Source organism: Triplophysa dalaica, chromosome 8, assembly GCF_015846415.1.
Source record: "Triplophysa dalaica isolate WHDGS20190420 chromosome 8, ASM1584641v1, whole genome shotgun sequence".
In the NCBI taxonomy this organism is placed as follows: domain Eukaryota; kingdom Metazoa; phylum Chordata; class Actinopteri; order Cypriniformes; family Nemacheilidae; genus Triplophysa; species Triplophysa dalaica.
Genome location: NC_079549.1, coordinates 16,144,874 through 16,159,888, shown reverse-complemented (window position 1 = coordinate 16,159,888; position 15,015 = coordinate 16,144,874). Strand labels below are relative to the sequence as shown.

General features: G+C 38.3%; 1 protein-coding gene across 4 annotated transcripts in view; it reads left to right on the top strand.

The window, feature by feature from the left end:
• The window catches only part of fgf14 (fibroblast growth factor 14), a 99,483-nt gene that overhangs the window by 80,082 nt on the left and 4,386 nt on the right, over positions 1-15,015 (top strand). For all 4 annotated transcript variants that reach the window (XM_056755480.1, XM_056755481.1, XM_056755482.1 and 1 more), the window contains exon 4: positions 14,355-14,553. In XM_056755480.1, the coding sequence (XP_056611458.1) occupies positions 14,355-14,553 (199 nt within the window). The remainder of the gene's footprint in view (positions 1-14,354; positions 14,554-15,015) is intronic.

Below are 15,015 nucleotides of genomic sequence, written 5' to 3'. Positions count from 1 at the left end.
ACATAGAGTATAAATACATTTATTTGAGCAGTGAAATATGTTTATTTGTCTTTCTATTAGATTCCCGCATGAAAGTAAAAGATGTTCTGCAATGGCAGTACTGACCAGGGCCCAAAGTGAAAAGATGTAATTAGTTGTGTCTTATTAGAACATTCTGATAATACTAATTTGCATACTGAGTCTTAGCAACTGTCAGAGTGGTCTTGGAAGACCTGTTATTAGCTTAACATCTTAATTATTTTGAGAGAAGATTTGATGGTGATCGTGGGTGGTGCACTATGGAATGAATCCCAGCCTTGCCGACCCTCAGTTTACAGCCGCACTTGTTTCATAAGAGCATCCCAAACTCTTGAGTTTGGTTTGGTAGATAGCAATGTTAGAGCCATTAAGCTGGCAACCCTACAGACAAACACACTCAGTAAATAACCCTGAAGATCAGTTTGAAACTAGAGCTTGCCAAATTTCTAGCTGCTCATCATTCAAAATAGAATCAGCCTCAAGCTTCCCTTTTGAAAATAGTACTTAGCGACAAACCGCTAATAAAAAAGTAGCTAACTTTTTGAACTATTTAGGGGCACAGTATAATTTTTGGCCAACCTTATTTTTGATAGTGTAACACAGAGTATCTTAAAGTGTGCACAATGTGTGTTTATCTTTAAAGGGGTAGTTCTCCTTAAAATCTGTAATGACTTGCTCACCCTCTTGCCATTTGAAACCTGTATGAGTTTCTTCTTCAGAACACAAAAGAAGATATTTCGAAGAATGTTGGTAACCGAACCACAGCGGAACCCATTGACATGCATTGGTGCTGTGTACGTATGATGGAAGTGAATGGGCATTGTTAAAATTTCGAAATATCCTTTGTGTTTTGCAGAAAAAAGAAAGTCATATTTGTTTGAAACGACAATAGCGAGTAAATGATGACAAAAACTATCTCTTTAACACATACACTTACTGTATATTGAACACATCCAGATGCTGGCTGACTCTAGTTGGTAACTCATGTGTTCCAGGTGCAAGTCTTGGAAAATATTCTGGTCATAAATTATATATAGCTGTTTTTTTTATAATTTATGCATGTCATAGTAAAGGATTTTCTGTCTGTTTCATCATCTTCTAGGCAAAACGTCTAAATCAGATTATTGTTCTAGAGAACAATAATGATTTAGAGCAATGAAATAAGATGGGGAATACCGCTTACTAAATATTTAATTTGTTACAAAGAAGACGTGAAATATTGTGCCGGGACCTCTGGGAACTCCATTGAGTGATGATTCAAATGAGAATCTTTTCTTCCCCTGAACCAACAAACTAATTTGCTCAAATGAATCAGACTTATAAAAGCTACCTGAGTGAGAGAGGGAAGAGTGTTTGATTATTTTATCTACTACACACCTTTTTACAGTGTTTCCTCCATACATTTCTTTCACTGCTCCCTTTTTGTAAGCTTAAACTCGCCTGGAGAACCAACTCCAGCCTATTTGATATTACGCAATGTTTTCAGGCTGTTTGTGAAAGTATAATGAGCACCACTGCCAGCTCGATGGCTGTTTCCATACCAGCCCCCCGGGCCACACCAGTACGGATAGCTTCCCACAGATTTGTTCTATAAGTCTGTCGTCGTGCTAGGCAGTCCTTCATCCTTTATAGCAAACGTTAGACCCTAGAGCTCTGCCACCGCGTCTTTTATTTTCTCTCGAAATGAAAGCAACATTTTATAAAGCATTATGCAGAAATCAATTGGGAAATCCTGTACCGAAAAGGTTTTGAATCATCTTCCACCGTACAAACTATAGCAGAAAGCCACAACGGTAAATTCAGAATCTATACTGGTTAATTTACTATTTGTTTGTGTTGTAAATTCAGGTCAATGCAATTCTGTTACCACGGATGAACATTGTTTGGGCACAGTGGCTTGAGTTTTGCTTATTTTTTAAAGTAAGAGTCTAAATTATTATTTTGGGTAAACCAGAGCATGCCACATATCCTAGAGTGCTTAACTTGTGTTGAACCCGAAAATGAATTTCAGTATTCAGGCCATAATTTGTGACTAATGCTTCCATGAAGACTTTGACAGGGGTGGGTCGTAAATAACAAACGCATGAAAAAACAACAAGTGTAAACAACAGCTGCTGTTGTAACAGGGTGAGGTGCACAGAGGGTTATATGGCAGGCCAGTGAGGTACTGGCATATGAAGACAAGGTCACGTTTTCATCCGCACAGCACAGACAACGATCATTTTTAGCTGATGTCAAACATCCATTCCTCTCCATCAGAAGAACTAAAATGTGATCATTTATTTCAGCCAGATGTTCCCATCTGCTATTTTATGTATTTTGCTTGTATAATAGCATTAAAGTGATAGTTCACCCAAAAGTTAAAATTGTATCATCATTTACTCACCCTCTTGTCAGATCAGTCCTGTGTGACCTTCTTTCTTCTGCGGAACACAAAAGAAGATATTTTGAAGAATTTTGGTAACCGAACAATGGCGGTACACCTTCACTTCTATTCTATGGACCAATGCAATGTCAATAGGAACTGCCTTTGTTTGGCTACCAACTCTCTTCAAAACTCTGTTTTGCAGAAGAAAGAAAGTCATACAGATTTTAAATGGTTAGAGGGTGATCCTATGTATACATAATTCTCATTTTGGGTGAACTATCCTTTAAACTATCCCATACTGTATGTCTGAGCACGACCCACTCGACCATCGGCTCCGAGTCACCTCACTGATTTTGACGCAAAAAAATGTGTCCTAATCTATTACAAGTATTACATATAGGTTTTTTTTAAGCATTCGAATAACAAATATTTCATGTGTTTCTAACGACGAATGCTATTTTTGTAAGGCTATTACAAAGTATTAAGCCATACATCTCTCTATACCCTGAGTTCCCTTTAACATTTTGTTCATTTAGCAAATGATCTTTTTAGAAGCAGCATATTAATGCAAAGACACATTTTCTTCTTGAAAATCAGATATTTAGCCTCATATGGTCTATATATGTCAAAGCTACCCCCGTAGATTGGAACATCTGAGCGGTCTTTAAGCTCTCGGCGCAAGCTGTGGCATTTCTCCATGTACCCGCCACAAGATGAAAAATGAGATAAGACCTCTCCAGTTGTTTCTCAGAAGATAGGCCCAGATGGTTTCGTTCGGTAACGCTCGGCATGGTACACACGCTCAACCCACATGCTACCTTTAACAGCGCTCTTCATCCCCGCTCCAAGACGGGGAGATATTTTTGACCGTTTTGGGATCCCTCCACAGTCTTGTTTTATAAACACTCACGAACACCCACTCGCCTGCCCACAACCACGTCTGCTCTGACAGCTCTGGCAGCTTCACTTTTCTGAGCTTCGGAGGGCTTGTGTGCGCACGACGGGGGGTGGTGTTCTCGCTTCTCAATAAGCACAGATAGACCCCAAACATAATCTCTTCTCTCTTCTATCACACGGCACATTTGGACAGCACTGCCTGTCTTATATATGATCAAATGGGCTTCACGGGATCGGCCAAACGGTGGGATGGAAGACTGCAAGTTTGGTTTGATTAGCAAACCTTTTAAAATACTTCTCTTTTGCATATTCTGTTTATTAACAGATGCTGGATAAACGTGCATTATGGTTGTTTGTATTGAAATATTCCTGGCTATGGTGATGCGTTACACGCCAAACATCCTGTTGACAACCTTATTGTGATTTTTGATGCTGTGTTAGTTGGCCTTGTTTGGCAGGAGAATGCACAGAGGGTTGTTTCTCATTTTAATGGGTGTCCTATTAAAATGATAACGCTGTAATAAACTCCGCAAGCAAGCGCACACACATTATTGTTTGTCAGTAATATAGTACAAATGTTTGCTTGTGGAAGTAAATCCTGCATGTCACCCAGCAGTGTTGACAGTAGATTTCAATTACAGCGTGTTCATGAAGGGCTTTTTATAGCATGTAATGGTGCTGGTATCGTGCGAAATCAGCCTCTCCCGCAGCATACGTGTGCTATTTAATTTAATGCGTTACATCATTAATCTAAGCACCTGAAACATCTTCAGATGGAGCATAGTCAGTGTAGTTTGACCAGTCGTGACTAGAGCAAATTAAGTTCTTGGTGAGATGTGTTCAGCATCTATGGTCCATGGATGAAAAATTGTCCCTTAACAGGCTACCAGAAGAGTTCAGCTTGTTGTTAGAATTGAACCTTCTGATGTTGCCTTGTGGTGGATTAATGACTACATCTAGTGTTTTTTTGTGAATATATTTATATATATATTCAGCTTTCTGAATTAACTCAAACAGTTGACTTTGATTTTGTTAATAGGGCCGATGCATGCTATGGTTTCAGATTAAAGGGGAAATGGATATTATTTCATTATTTACTCACTCTCAGGTCTTTCCAAACCAGTCTGACTTTCTTTTGTTTCTGTGGAATATAGATATTTTTAACAATAACTAAACAGTATTGGACCCCATTGACTTCTATGGACACAAAACCATTTCTCAAAATATCTCCATTGGTGTTCCACAGAAGAAGTAGTCATATACAGACTGAATGACATGACTGAAATTATCATGACAGGGGGAAGAATTATCCCTTTAAGGTATCCTTGAATATAAAGATTTCTATGCAGGTCATAATAACACCTAGTTAATGTCTTAGGCCAGTTTCACACTTGACTTCTTTTTTTGAAGCTGCTAGCTTCAGTTTTACATTATAATCCTATGGAGTAAACCGTGATTTTTTAAACGGCAGCGCCAGTGTCTTTTTCTGCAGCTCAGAGTGTCTTTTGATCTATTGAGATGTTTTCTTTTCAATGGGATATCCTCTTTTTTATATTCCATTTAGTTTGCACAATGTTGTAAAGGCAGTACAGCAAAAAAAAAACATCTGGCATGTTTGTTCTGTACCATGACTGGTGTACATTTACATTTTTAAGTGTTCCTCTGGGCTGCAGAGACGTCACGCTGATGGGGCTTCTCTCACTGCCAGTGAACGGTAGTCCAATGCTCGTAGTGATGGATGGTTTTAAATCGCCCCATGGTGCAATTCATATTTCTACTTCTGGAGAGTTTGATTTCTCTCTGTTAGCAGCTCTCTGGACCAGTGAAAGTCTGCGTCCCTGTGTGTGTGTAAGAGCCCAATTTGAAACAACAAAGAAAGACGATATCTCATCTGACTGGAGATCAGCCATATCAGTTAGACATCTGTGTTTTCTGGGGAGAACAAAACATTGTATTGTACAGTACAGTTGAATAAATCATGTTTGAAAAAATAAGATCTGCTACTTGTTTCCACGTTTGCACAGGTGTGTTCAAGAAAAATGAAGTAGGAGATCTATTCTTCCTGGGTTCTTAGGCTATTTAAAGTTTTCAACGAGTAAGCATTGTCCAGCACAAGTCATCCAAGATTTTCTTCATCCTAGAACCGTGTAACTATGCATATCTGACATACAGGCATATCGTGGAATAACAGGAAACAGAGAACACCTCAATGAATTTTCTGGCAGTTCAAAGAGATATTTAAGAAGGAGAGGAAATACAAAATTTACACTTTTGCTCTCGCACACGTACACATTCTCCCACACTGACACAAGCTGTGAATGTGAGGTGAAAGGTGACTCACTATGCTCGCTGGCAGACAGGAATCCCTGCTGGAGGAAAATACTGTCTGTGAGGGAGACACAAGTATGCATACATAAGTTCAGACCATCCCCACTAACATACTGCAAAGATATGTTTAGGCTGAGCCCACGCGGTCAGTAATGTATTGAAGCAAAAGATATGATCACAGTAAGGTAACTTTTGTAATGGCACTGTCGACAACTAGGGTTCAGAGACTGTAGCATCAGCAGTTAACCCCTGAACACGTTTCCGAAAATCGTAGTGGATATTTTTGCCAGGGTGTGAATTTGAAGAGCTTTTGAAGTGGTGAAAAAGATTTATGTTTTTTTATCTGTCGCCCTTGATGTCATGCACTGACACGATCGTAGCTCGTGAATGGCTTGGGTTTGTGTGCATTTTTGTCTCCACCACACACTACAATCTTGTCAGGAACATCGAGAGTAAGTGTAGCATTTCGCTTTTTGAAACTGAGTGCCCACGAACAAAGGTGATAGAATCCATTTTTTGTACTTGCACTTCATGCATCCATCTCAGTCTAAAGCCCAAGCCGATATTAGATACAAAAACTACAATTTAAGATCATTTAGAGGTTTAGGTAGGAAATGTTTTTTAGGAACAATTTTAAAGAATCGGATGGTTGCCGGGGCACTGTTATAGGGTAGTTAAAGGAACAGTTCACCCAAAAATGACATCTACTAACCTTCAAGTGAGCCAGAATTTCTATTTTTCATTGAACCGTCCCTTTAAGATGTTGGTTATTTGTTCAATGTTAAATGGTACACTAGGGTCTTGTTCAGAGTGGTCAAAGCCAAGGCTTCCCTCTAGTATATCATCCGACTGCTCAGAAAAGTACTTTTCACACGATTTAAGGGTTAGACGTATAGAGCAAACAGGGAATAAAGAGATTTCAGAATTCTCCTCACAATTTCCTCAAGCCGCCAAACCCTGTTGTTTACCGCACAAATATTTGATGCGTTTTCCAAATCAATCCCATAATGCAATGGAAGGCCTAAAGGCAAAGTCCATGTTTCTCTCCAAAGGCATTGGATTGTGAGCCATCTACATCTCTGTCAGGCTGACAGCTAGGGAATTGCGCGGCGCGTGACCGCCACAGCCCCGAGTCCTGCCTTCCTGTAGCCTGTCAGTTTGTTCGAGCGAACTCACATCTCCTGCCTAGTCAATAACGACTGCTGGATTACTCCTTTAAAACCAGACTGGCCTCAATTTAAAGATCAACAGCTCTTAGCTGGCCAGCGCTGATTCACTGGTAGTTTGTCCGCTGGGATTTGCCTCAAGGTTGAGCACTGCGTGGAGCTCTGAGACTGGCTTACAGATTGGGTTACTCTCAGGAAACGGTGCCATTAGCCGTCTATGTAAATAGAAGTGTAAAAAATGGATGATATTAATTAATCTTAAAGAGATATGATAGCCTGGGGGGAGATTTTAATATACAAACAAAGAAAGATATTCTTCCATTCAGTTTGGGATTTTTGATGTACTCATCTGAATTCATATTAAACACCTACAGAATTGCTTATGCATGTTCACAGCATTGTTTTGATTCTGAGCAAACACACAAGAGAGCTTGAAGCAGGGACACTTAAAGTGCACTCAGAATCTCGGGACATTGCCTTTCACATGAGCCAGTGCTAAAACTCTACTGCACAGCCTAAAGGTCAGTCTCTTCAGGGAGACTGAACAGAAAGATTTAAGTGCTTGTGGTTGGTCTGCTCTTCAAAATGGGCTCATCGTTTCTCATCATGGAAAGAAAATCACTTCATAATCAACAAAAAGGCGAATGACAGACCCTCTGGATTAATGGTAGCGCTTAGAAAAACAGTGTTTGAATTGGTAATCTATTGCATGTTATTCATATGTCCTAGACGACCGACAGCACATTTGTAGATACTTTTCATCCAAAGGAAGATTTTTGAATATTAGTTCAGGATGTAATGTTGTAGCAGATTATATAGGCAATTATTTACTAGAGCAAAATATTACGGCATATCTGCTATAATAAATACACAAATTATGAGGACTTTAATAACATGTAGCACATAGAGCGCTTGAAAGTCATCTGGATTTCTATTAGGTCAAGCAGGTTTCTTTGATATGCCTCCACTTGTTTGGTTTGCGTCTGAGACGGGTGACATGCGCATGCATGTAGCCTTTTGTCCTATCCTCTGATTCGTCGCGTCAAGCTAAATGAAGCCCATGTCACGTTGCCAAGAGCCTGCCGATATAATACATATTTATGTAGCATCCATATTTATGAGGATCTTCTTTTGTGTTTGCTTCAGTGAAGCCAGTACAGTATTTTCTGCTTCCCTTTTGATGTGACTGAAGATAAGCAGAGGTGTGAGGTATCCCTAAGCATTCCCAATTTGCTTATGGATAGACCAGATTCGGCCGACATTAAACCTTATTTCTCTCAGTGGTAAAGTGAGAAAGCCCAGCCCAGAACGTTTTTGTCTCTGGATTACTTTCTAGTGCTATGTCTCCCCCTGCCTATGTTTTCGCAGTCTCATTTCCAGCCCAAACATCTCTCCTTTCCCCCAGTCTCTTTCGGTACCCTCCCTTTGAGCTTTCAGAGAGGGATGGGTTGATTATCTGTGTCTGTTGTAAACTGCCCTTTCTGGCACCGGCCAAGGTCAATTACGGGCATGCATTGAAAATGGGGATGTAGAGCTGATAGAGAGACTCTTTTCCCACCATTTCCATTAATTCCGTATCTCTTCATACCTTTTAGGTCATTTTATCATGCTGGTATATATGACATGCAGTACATGCCTTTCTACAATGAGATCTATTGTTTTATGATATGCTGCTGAGAATTGTATTTAAGTTTTTAATCGCAGCCCTTGAATTACTCAACGACAATTAAATTCTCGACATGCTCCTACTGCCATTCCTATGATGCATTGTTTCACAGAGTGACTCTTGAAACATGAACAAAAGACCCCAAGTATATGCATATTCTTATACTAAAAATACTGATGTCTCGCTTCAACAAAATGAAAAGGAAAGAAGGGAAAAAAACTTAATTGCCAGGCAGGAGCCTTTCAAGCGTTACCATGGTTACGAGATAGAAAGGTATGTGCTGTTTTAATAGCAGCCTGTTAAAAGGAAGAGCTGTCAAGAAAAGAGCATCTGGGAGAAGACGGACAGAATCGTGGTTTTTGCAGGCAGAGATCAAAGTTAGACAGCATGACACATATCAATTGTCTAGTTTGTTGGCTATGCAACATCGCAATAAGTAACATTTTAAAATAATGACCACAAAGGAGAGTCAGACTCATTAACTGTTTTAATCTATTGCTTACTTAGAGCGCATTTCACAATCGCGCCGAATCGTCCTCGTTGCTTTATCGTTCCTCTCGGTGCCAATCCATCCCAGCCGGTACGTAAATTGTTTAATTTTCCACCGCAGGACTGATAATTGAAATTTTGAAAATTTCGAGCCTAGAACAGTTTGTAATCGTTTGGTGTCGTACCAGGCTCACGTGGAAACATAACTGTAACCGTTTCAGACTGTGCTTAGAAGCATTTGGCGCGATGCTGGAAAAGCGATCTGTTGCTTCACTTAAATGCAAATGCAAGGTTAAAGATCTTTTTCTTTAAAGAATTTTCTGACATGTTCACTTGCCTAGATGAGAATGATATTTTAAATGCTCAGCTGATCTGTAATTTGACCAATCAGAATAATATATCCAATGACGCGTCAATTTCTTTCAGGCTAGTTGAAAAATTGAGCTTTAAGTATCACTTAAGTGCTTCGAAATTCGCTTGTGGTTGGCTGATGGATGGAGACAAAAAATAATTAAATAAAAAACAGGTGGAGGTAGATTCCATATTTAGACTCATTTATCGCCTCATTAGGGGTTTGGTTTTGGAGACGACTGGTTTGCCTCAGTGGTTTTGCTGCAGACAGTCTCTTTCTCTCTCTCTCTCCCTCTCTTTTTTATGTATCTTTTCATAGATAACATTTATATGTACAGAACACCAATCACATACAATCATTTATAATTATTTTTATATGAGATTTTCCATCATTATTTAGACGCCAGCATTATTTACCTTTATCCCAGTGCGCATTACAAAATGTTAAAAATGAATGCAATATGAGTTTATATTGCATTAGGAGTTGTGTTTTTGATCTGTGTGTGACAGTGCTTGAGTAGGCAATGTCATTATTGGTAAATAAATCTTTAAAGCCTAAACATACCTGTAATGCTATTTAAATCCACTCCACATATCTTCTAATTTCATTAACATAATCGGAGTATTCTTCTTAAATTAACTAAAGTTCAATCGCATTATTATCATTTTATGACAGCTCATGAAAACAAATGTTACCATCCATCGGATAACATCAAAGAAGCCCAGGCTTTGTTTTTAGACACTTTTTTTGTGAATCACAGACTTTGTACGTTTTCTACATCATAATGTTCTGCTTGAAAAAGAAAACTTGCGAAGATAAAAGTAACTTTGAACGGCAACTTCAAAACGGTAGAATCACTGCTATGAATACGCCCTGTGCACAAGCGTAGCGCCATACTTCCCCTGTCGCCAGAAGTCGAGATGTCAGATTCTGTTTCGCTCTCGCACCACGCAAAATGTCAGTATTTATAAGAAGTCGTCAAGATCTACCAAAAATAAGCATTAGCGATGTACACCGCATCATTGATGCCTGATCTCCTGCTCCAACAAACAAGCCGGACAACGTGTTTAATCTCTATATATCGAGTTATATCCAAAACTACTAGGGTAGTATTTTAATGTTATGTGGTGTGCCATCAGCTAACGTTAGTGGCTAATTACATACTAATTTAAGAGTTATATTAAACATTAATTACCTTAGATAAATCCCCAGGAACATTACAAACGCCGGGTTATTAAAGTAACAAGATTTTAATTGTTGGTTTATAAGTCCTAGCTTCATACCATCAGACTGTGAGATCTTCATGGATCTGTAGCATAATGACGTGACAATGAGTTCAAAGTTAAAACAATTACTAATTCTATAATAATGTTACACTAAAAATAAACACCTCGCTAACTAGCTTAGCCGATGACGTCAGCTGTCGGCAAACCACATAACATTTAACTACTCACCCTCGTAATTGTGGATATAACTCGATATATAGAGCTTAAATCCTTTGTCCCGCTTGCTTGTTGGAGCAGGGGACCAGGCATCAATGATGCGGTGTACAACGTTAATACTTATTTATGGAAGATCTTGTAGACATCTAGTAAACACTGACATTGAAACTGACATCCCGACTTCTGGCGACAGCGGATGTTTATCGCTTGTGCACAGGGTAAGCTAATGACAAACTAGTTCAGACTTTCTTATAATGAATGCTTAGATTTTATGCTGTGCACATTTCTATTCAATTGAACCTTTGCATATATTCTGTTCACATTAATTTCAGTCATTTCTGTTCTTTATAATTGAATAAAGCACGCTTGAGTTGTTTTATCTGTCTTACTATGTGCTCTGAATTTAAAGGAATCTGATAGAGCTCTTTAAATCAGAAAATGACATTATGAATGACTTAACTATAAACTTTGCTTTAAATCACCAATTGGTAGGATCGGGGTTTTGTATGAGTTAGAGCAGGTGGATTGGATTTAGTCAAAAAGTCTGCCGTTGGTGTTTAATGAAGGGTGCAAGAGAGCTCTCCAAAACACATCCCAGTTCACCTCCCTTACATAATACAATTTCATTCCATTTATTCTGCCATTGCCTCTTACTAGCATGCCACTTAGTTCCCGTCTCTACTACTCTTCTAACCGAGTAGCTTGTCTGAGGTTGACAAGAAACTACTTAACAGAAAAATAATAGGCAGAAATGAGACCAGTTTAACATAAAACAACGGGTCTCCAAAAACTTGACAATTTAACACCTTTGCAATAATAACTGAATCTATTGGTGGATTTTAATATCTTATAATGAGAGACTGGGGAAAGGTTTAATTTTCAATATGATGACTTATGAGAATGAACACTTTTTGTGATTAAATGCCCTTTTTAAGCTGAAAGAAATATCTCACAGCAGTGTTATTTTAAGAGGAAGTGTTCAGAAAGGGCTTTATTATAAAATTCACCTCAATTCAAGCACATATTTATGCATTTAGATGTTGGTTTCCTAGATGTTTTGTTTAATGGTGGGTGTTAATAAGGGATGTACCGATATGTCAAATTTGGGCGATAACGATAACCGATAATTCTTGAACGTCGATTACCAATATATTGGTCGATATGCTGTATCTTAATATTAATATTACATTTTCTGAGACTGAAAATGTATATTGTCCCATGAAAATCATGTACCAAGCCTACTTTACACTGGTTAAAGATTCTTTAACTTTTAAACTTTTCTGGTAGAATGTTTACCCAGAAAGGCATTCTCAACAGCCACACGTCTAACAGGTCTCAAGACAGAAAGCATTCAGACAGCAGTCTGATTCAAACAATATGGTTTTGTTCCTATAATATACATGTTCATAAATATCTACATACTACTGTACATCAACAATGTTTTGCTAATATCAGTAAGAATGATCATGACAGAAAGAAAGTACTGTACTGGATCTTAACTGTGAGCAGCGTGCAGCTGAAGTGGTTCAACTTGAGGAAATGATTCATAATTTGTGTAAAATGTATGTAAATGTATAATTTATCGGCTATAATATATTATTCTTAATTTTATTATCGGCCGATACGATAACATGGAAAATGACCATTAATACCGATATGACCGATAATGTATCTTGCATCCCTAGTGTAAATGAAGATTGCGGTTGTAAAAATGATAAGGTTGTTACTATTTACAAACAGAGAGAAGTACTTCTATGATTATGAAAGTGGGAAAGTTATTAAATTGACAGAGCAAGCCAGGAAGCTTTAATCAATCTAATTATTTTGCTCCAAATAATGGGTCACACAGAAGAGATGAATGGCTTTTGCTGGCGAAATGAAGTCAATTTAAAGAAGACTGAATTGATATATCAGAAAGGTATACGAAAAATATAGGCTCTTAACACTTTGCTTAACCCTAGATTAATATGTTTTCCTGGGCTATTTTTGCAATTACCTTTAACCACCTGTCCCAATACCGTTTTAGTTGATGGATTCAGCCAATAACCCTTTAGACTCTTCCTTACATCATTTAATTCCCTACATGGACATGTTTTTAATGTATCTATTCATTTAAACCCAATCAATTCTTTTTTTGTGAGCTTGTCATGTGATGCATGCTATGTATAATGCACCGTGATTTGATCAACATTATGCAAATCCCCTAAACTATTAAAACACATAAATATCCATAAATCTCACATCATTTCACAAGGGCATATTCAAGGCTTCATAATTACAGACAGTAACTCAAATGCACAACAGGGCCAGATCACATCGATTTACATCTTATTACAAAACATATGGACTGAGTCATCATGGAACCTTACAGAGCCACACCCCCACCAACATGCTGTTCAAATACAGTAGAATGTGTACTTTAAGCAGGACCTTTTTCAGCGTGACAGCTGTTTTTCTAACTGATGGGTCCACATGTGTGGGATGTTTAGTAAAATAAGAGGCATTTTAAATAGATTCTTTTGTTTTGGTTTCTTAAAAGTTGACCCCCATGTTTTTTGCACATCTTATTTTTGGCAAAGTTATGGTAACATTCAGTATTTACTGTTTACTAAATACTGCTAGATCCTCATCACGGTATTATCCCAAACTTTTCAAAGGAACTGTATACTGGTACTACAATTACAGTTACTCTTTGCTATGATTTTCAAAATGAAAGATTGGAAGGTCCTTTGCCAAAGTGTAGATTGTACAATTGGATATGGATATTTGAAAAAAAAAGACTTAGCATGACACGGGGAGTGAGGGTGAAAATAGACATTAATTTGGAATGAGCGAACATCACATTTTGTCTTGGGGCCAATTATTCCGTGTGCATGCTCATTCAGGTATCAGCCGACAGAGCTGCAGCGTCCGCCTACAGATTAGACATCAAGGCGTATCACAAGAAAGTGATGGGTCTCTGTGTTCTGCTACCAAGTCTGTTATACAGACCAAAACCTACCTCACAAAATACATCCTGTCCAAAAGAGATGTGAACAGAAATGCACATTATATTTACTTTTGGGTTGATGAAAACAATGTTCTAATGCTGAAAAATGTCACTTAGCTGCATTTTCATTGGCATTAAATTAAAATGACATTTTTGTCTATATATTTATTACATTAATTTAAATCGCATTAATATTTGTATTTAATAATTTTTAAATAATTAAATATATTGTAATTAAATGAATAAATAATTTAAATGTCAGAGTGAGAAATTGCATTTATACATTTTATTGATACATTTATTTGTTCATTTTGTTTATTATAGATTTTTCAAATATTTCAACATTATATTAACATCAGCATTTTAAATTCTCACGCGTGCAGCTCCAGACGCAACATTACACTCCGTCAATTTGCAATCGCGTTCCTCCGGGCATTCGCGATAAAGTTGGGGTTTTGGGGAACTGTTACGCCCCACCTGCAGTACCTCTGCGCCCCCCTGGTTAAGAACCACTGTTCTAAGTAAATAATTTAGTTCACATGGTTTCAAAAGAACAAAGGGTTGGAAACTCATGTCGGTGGAGTGTTGGATCTCAACCGGTGTAATGACCCTCCTCTTGTTTGTCTCTTGTTTTTACAGGAACTGTTTACGCCGGAATGCAAGTTCAAAGAGTCTGTTTTTGAAAACTACTATGTGATCTACTCATCGATGCTGTACAGGCAGCAGGAGTCGGGGAGAGCGTGGTTCCTGGGCTTGAATAAAGATGGTCAGGCCATGAAGGGGAACCGGGTCAAGAAAACTAAACCAGCTGCTCACTTCCTGCCCAAGCCATTAGAAGGTAATGCCTACTCTAAAAACCTCCAGAGAACGGTTAACATCCAGACCACCGTGACACATGAAGAATGCTAATGACACACACAAATAATCCCAGAGAGACGTGTGTCTGGTTGATGCCTTAAACAGTGTTTCTGAACTGATCATGCGCATTCATCCAAACAAAAGTCTCAAAACAGTGATCACAAACATAGATGGTCCGTTTTCCCAGGCGGATCGCACATTTTCATTGATTTAGCACAGAGCGAATTACATAATTTGCTAGAAACACTCCAAGGTTCACGCTTGCAAAACAGTCAACACAGACAGCTGAAGAAATGGAGGGGGTAGAGGAAGATGAGAGGGCATATGAAATAGAGATAAAGATGAGACATTAGGAGTGGAGGAGGTTGAAAAAGATGATGGGAGAGAAATAGGAGAAGATGAAGGAGGCGACGAGGAGGTGGAGAGAGAGAGAGAGAGAGAG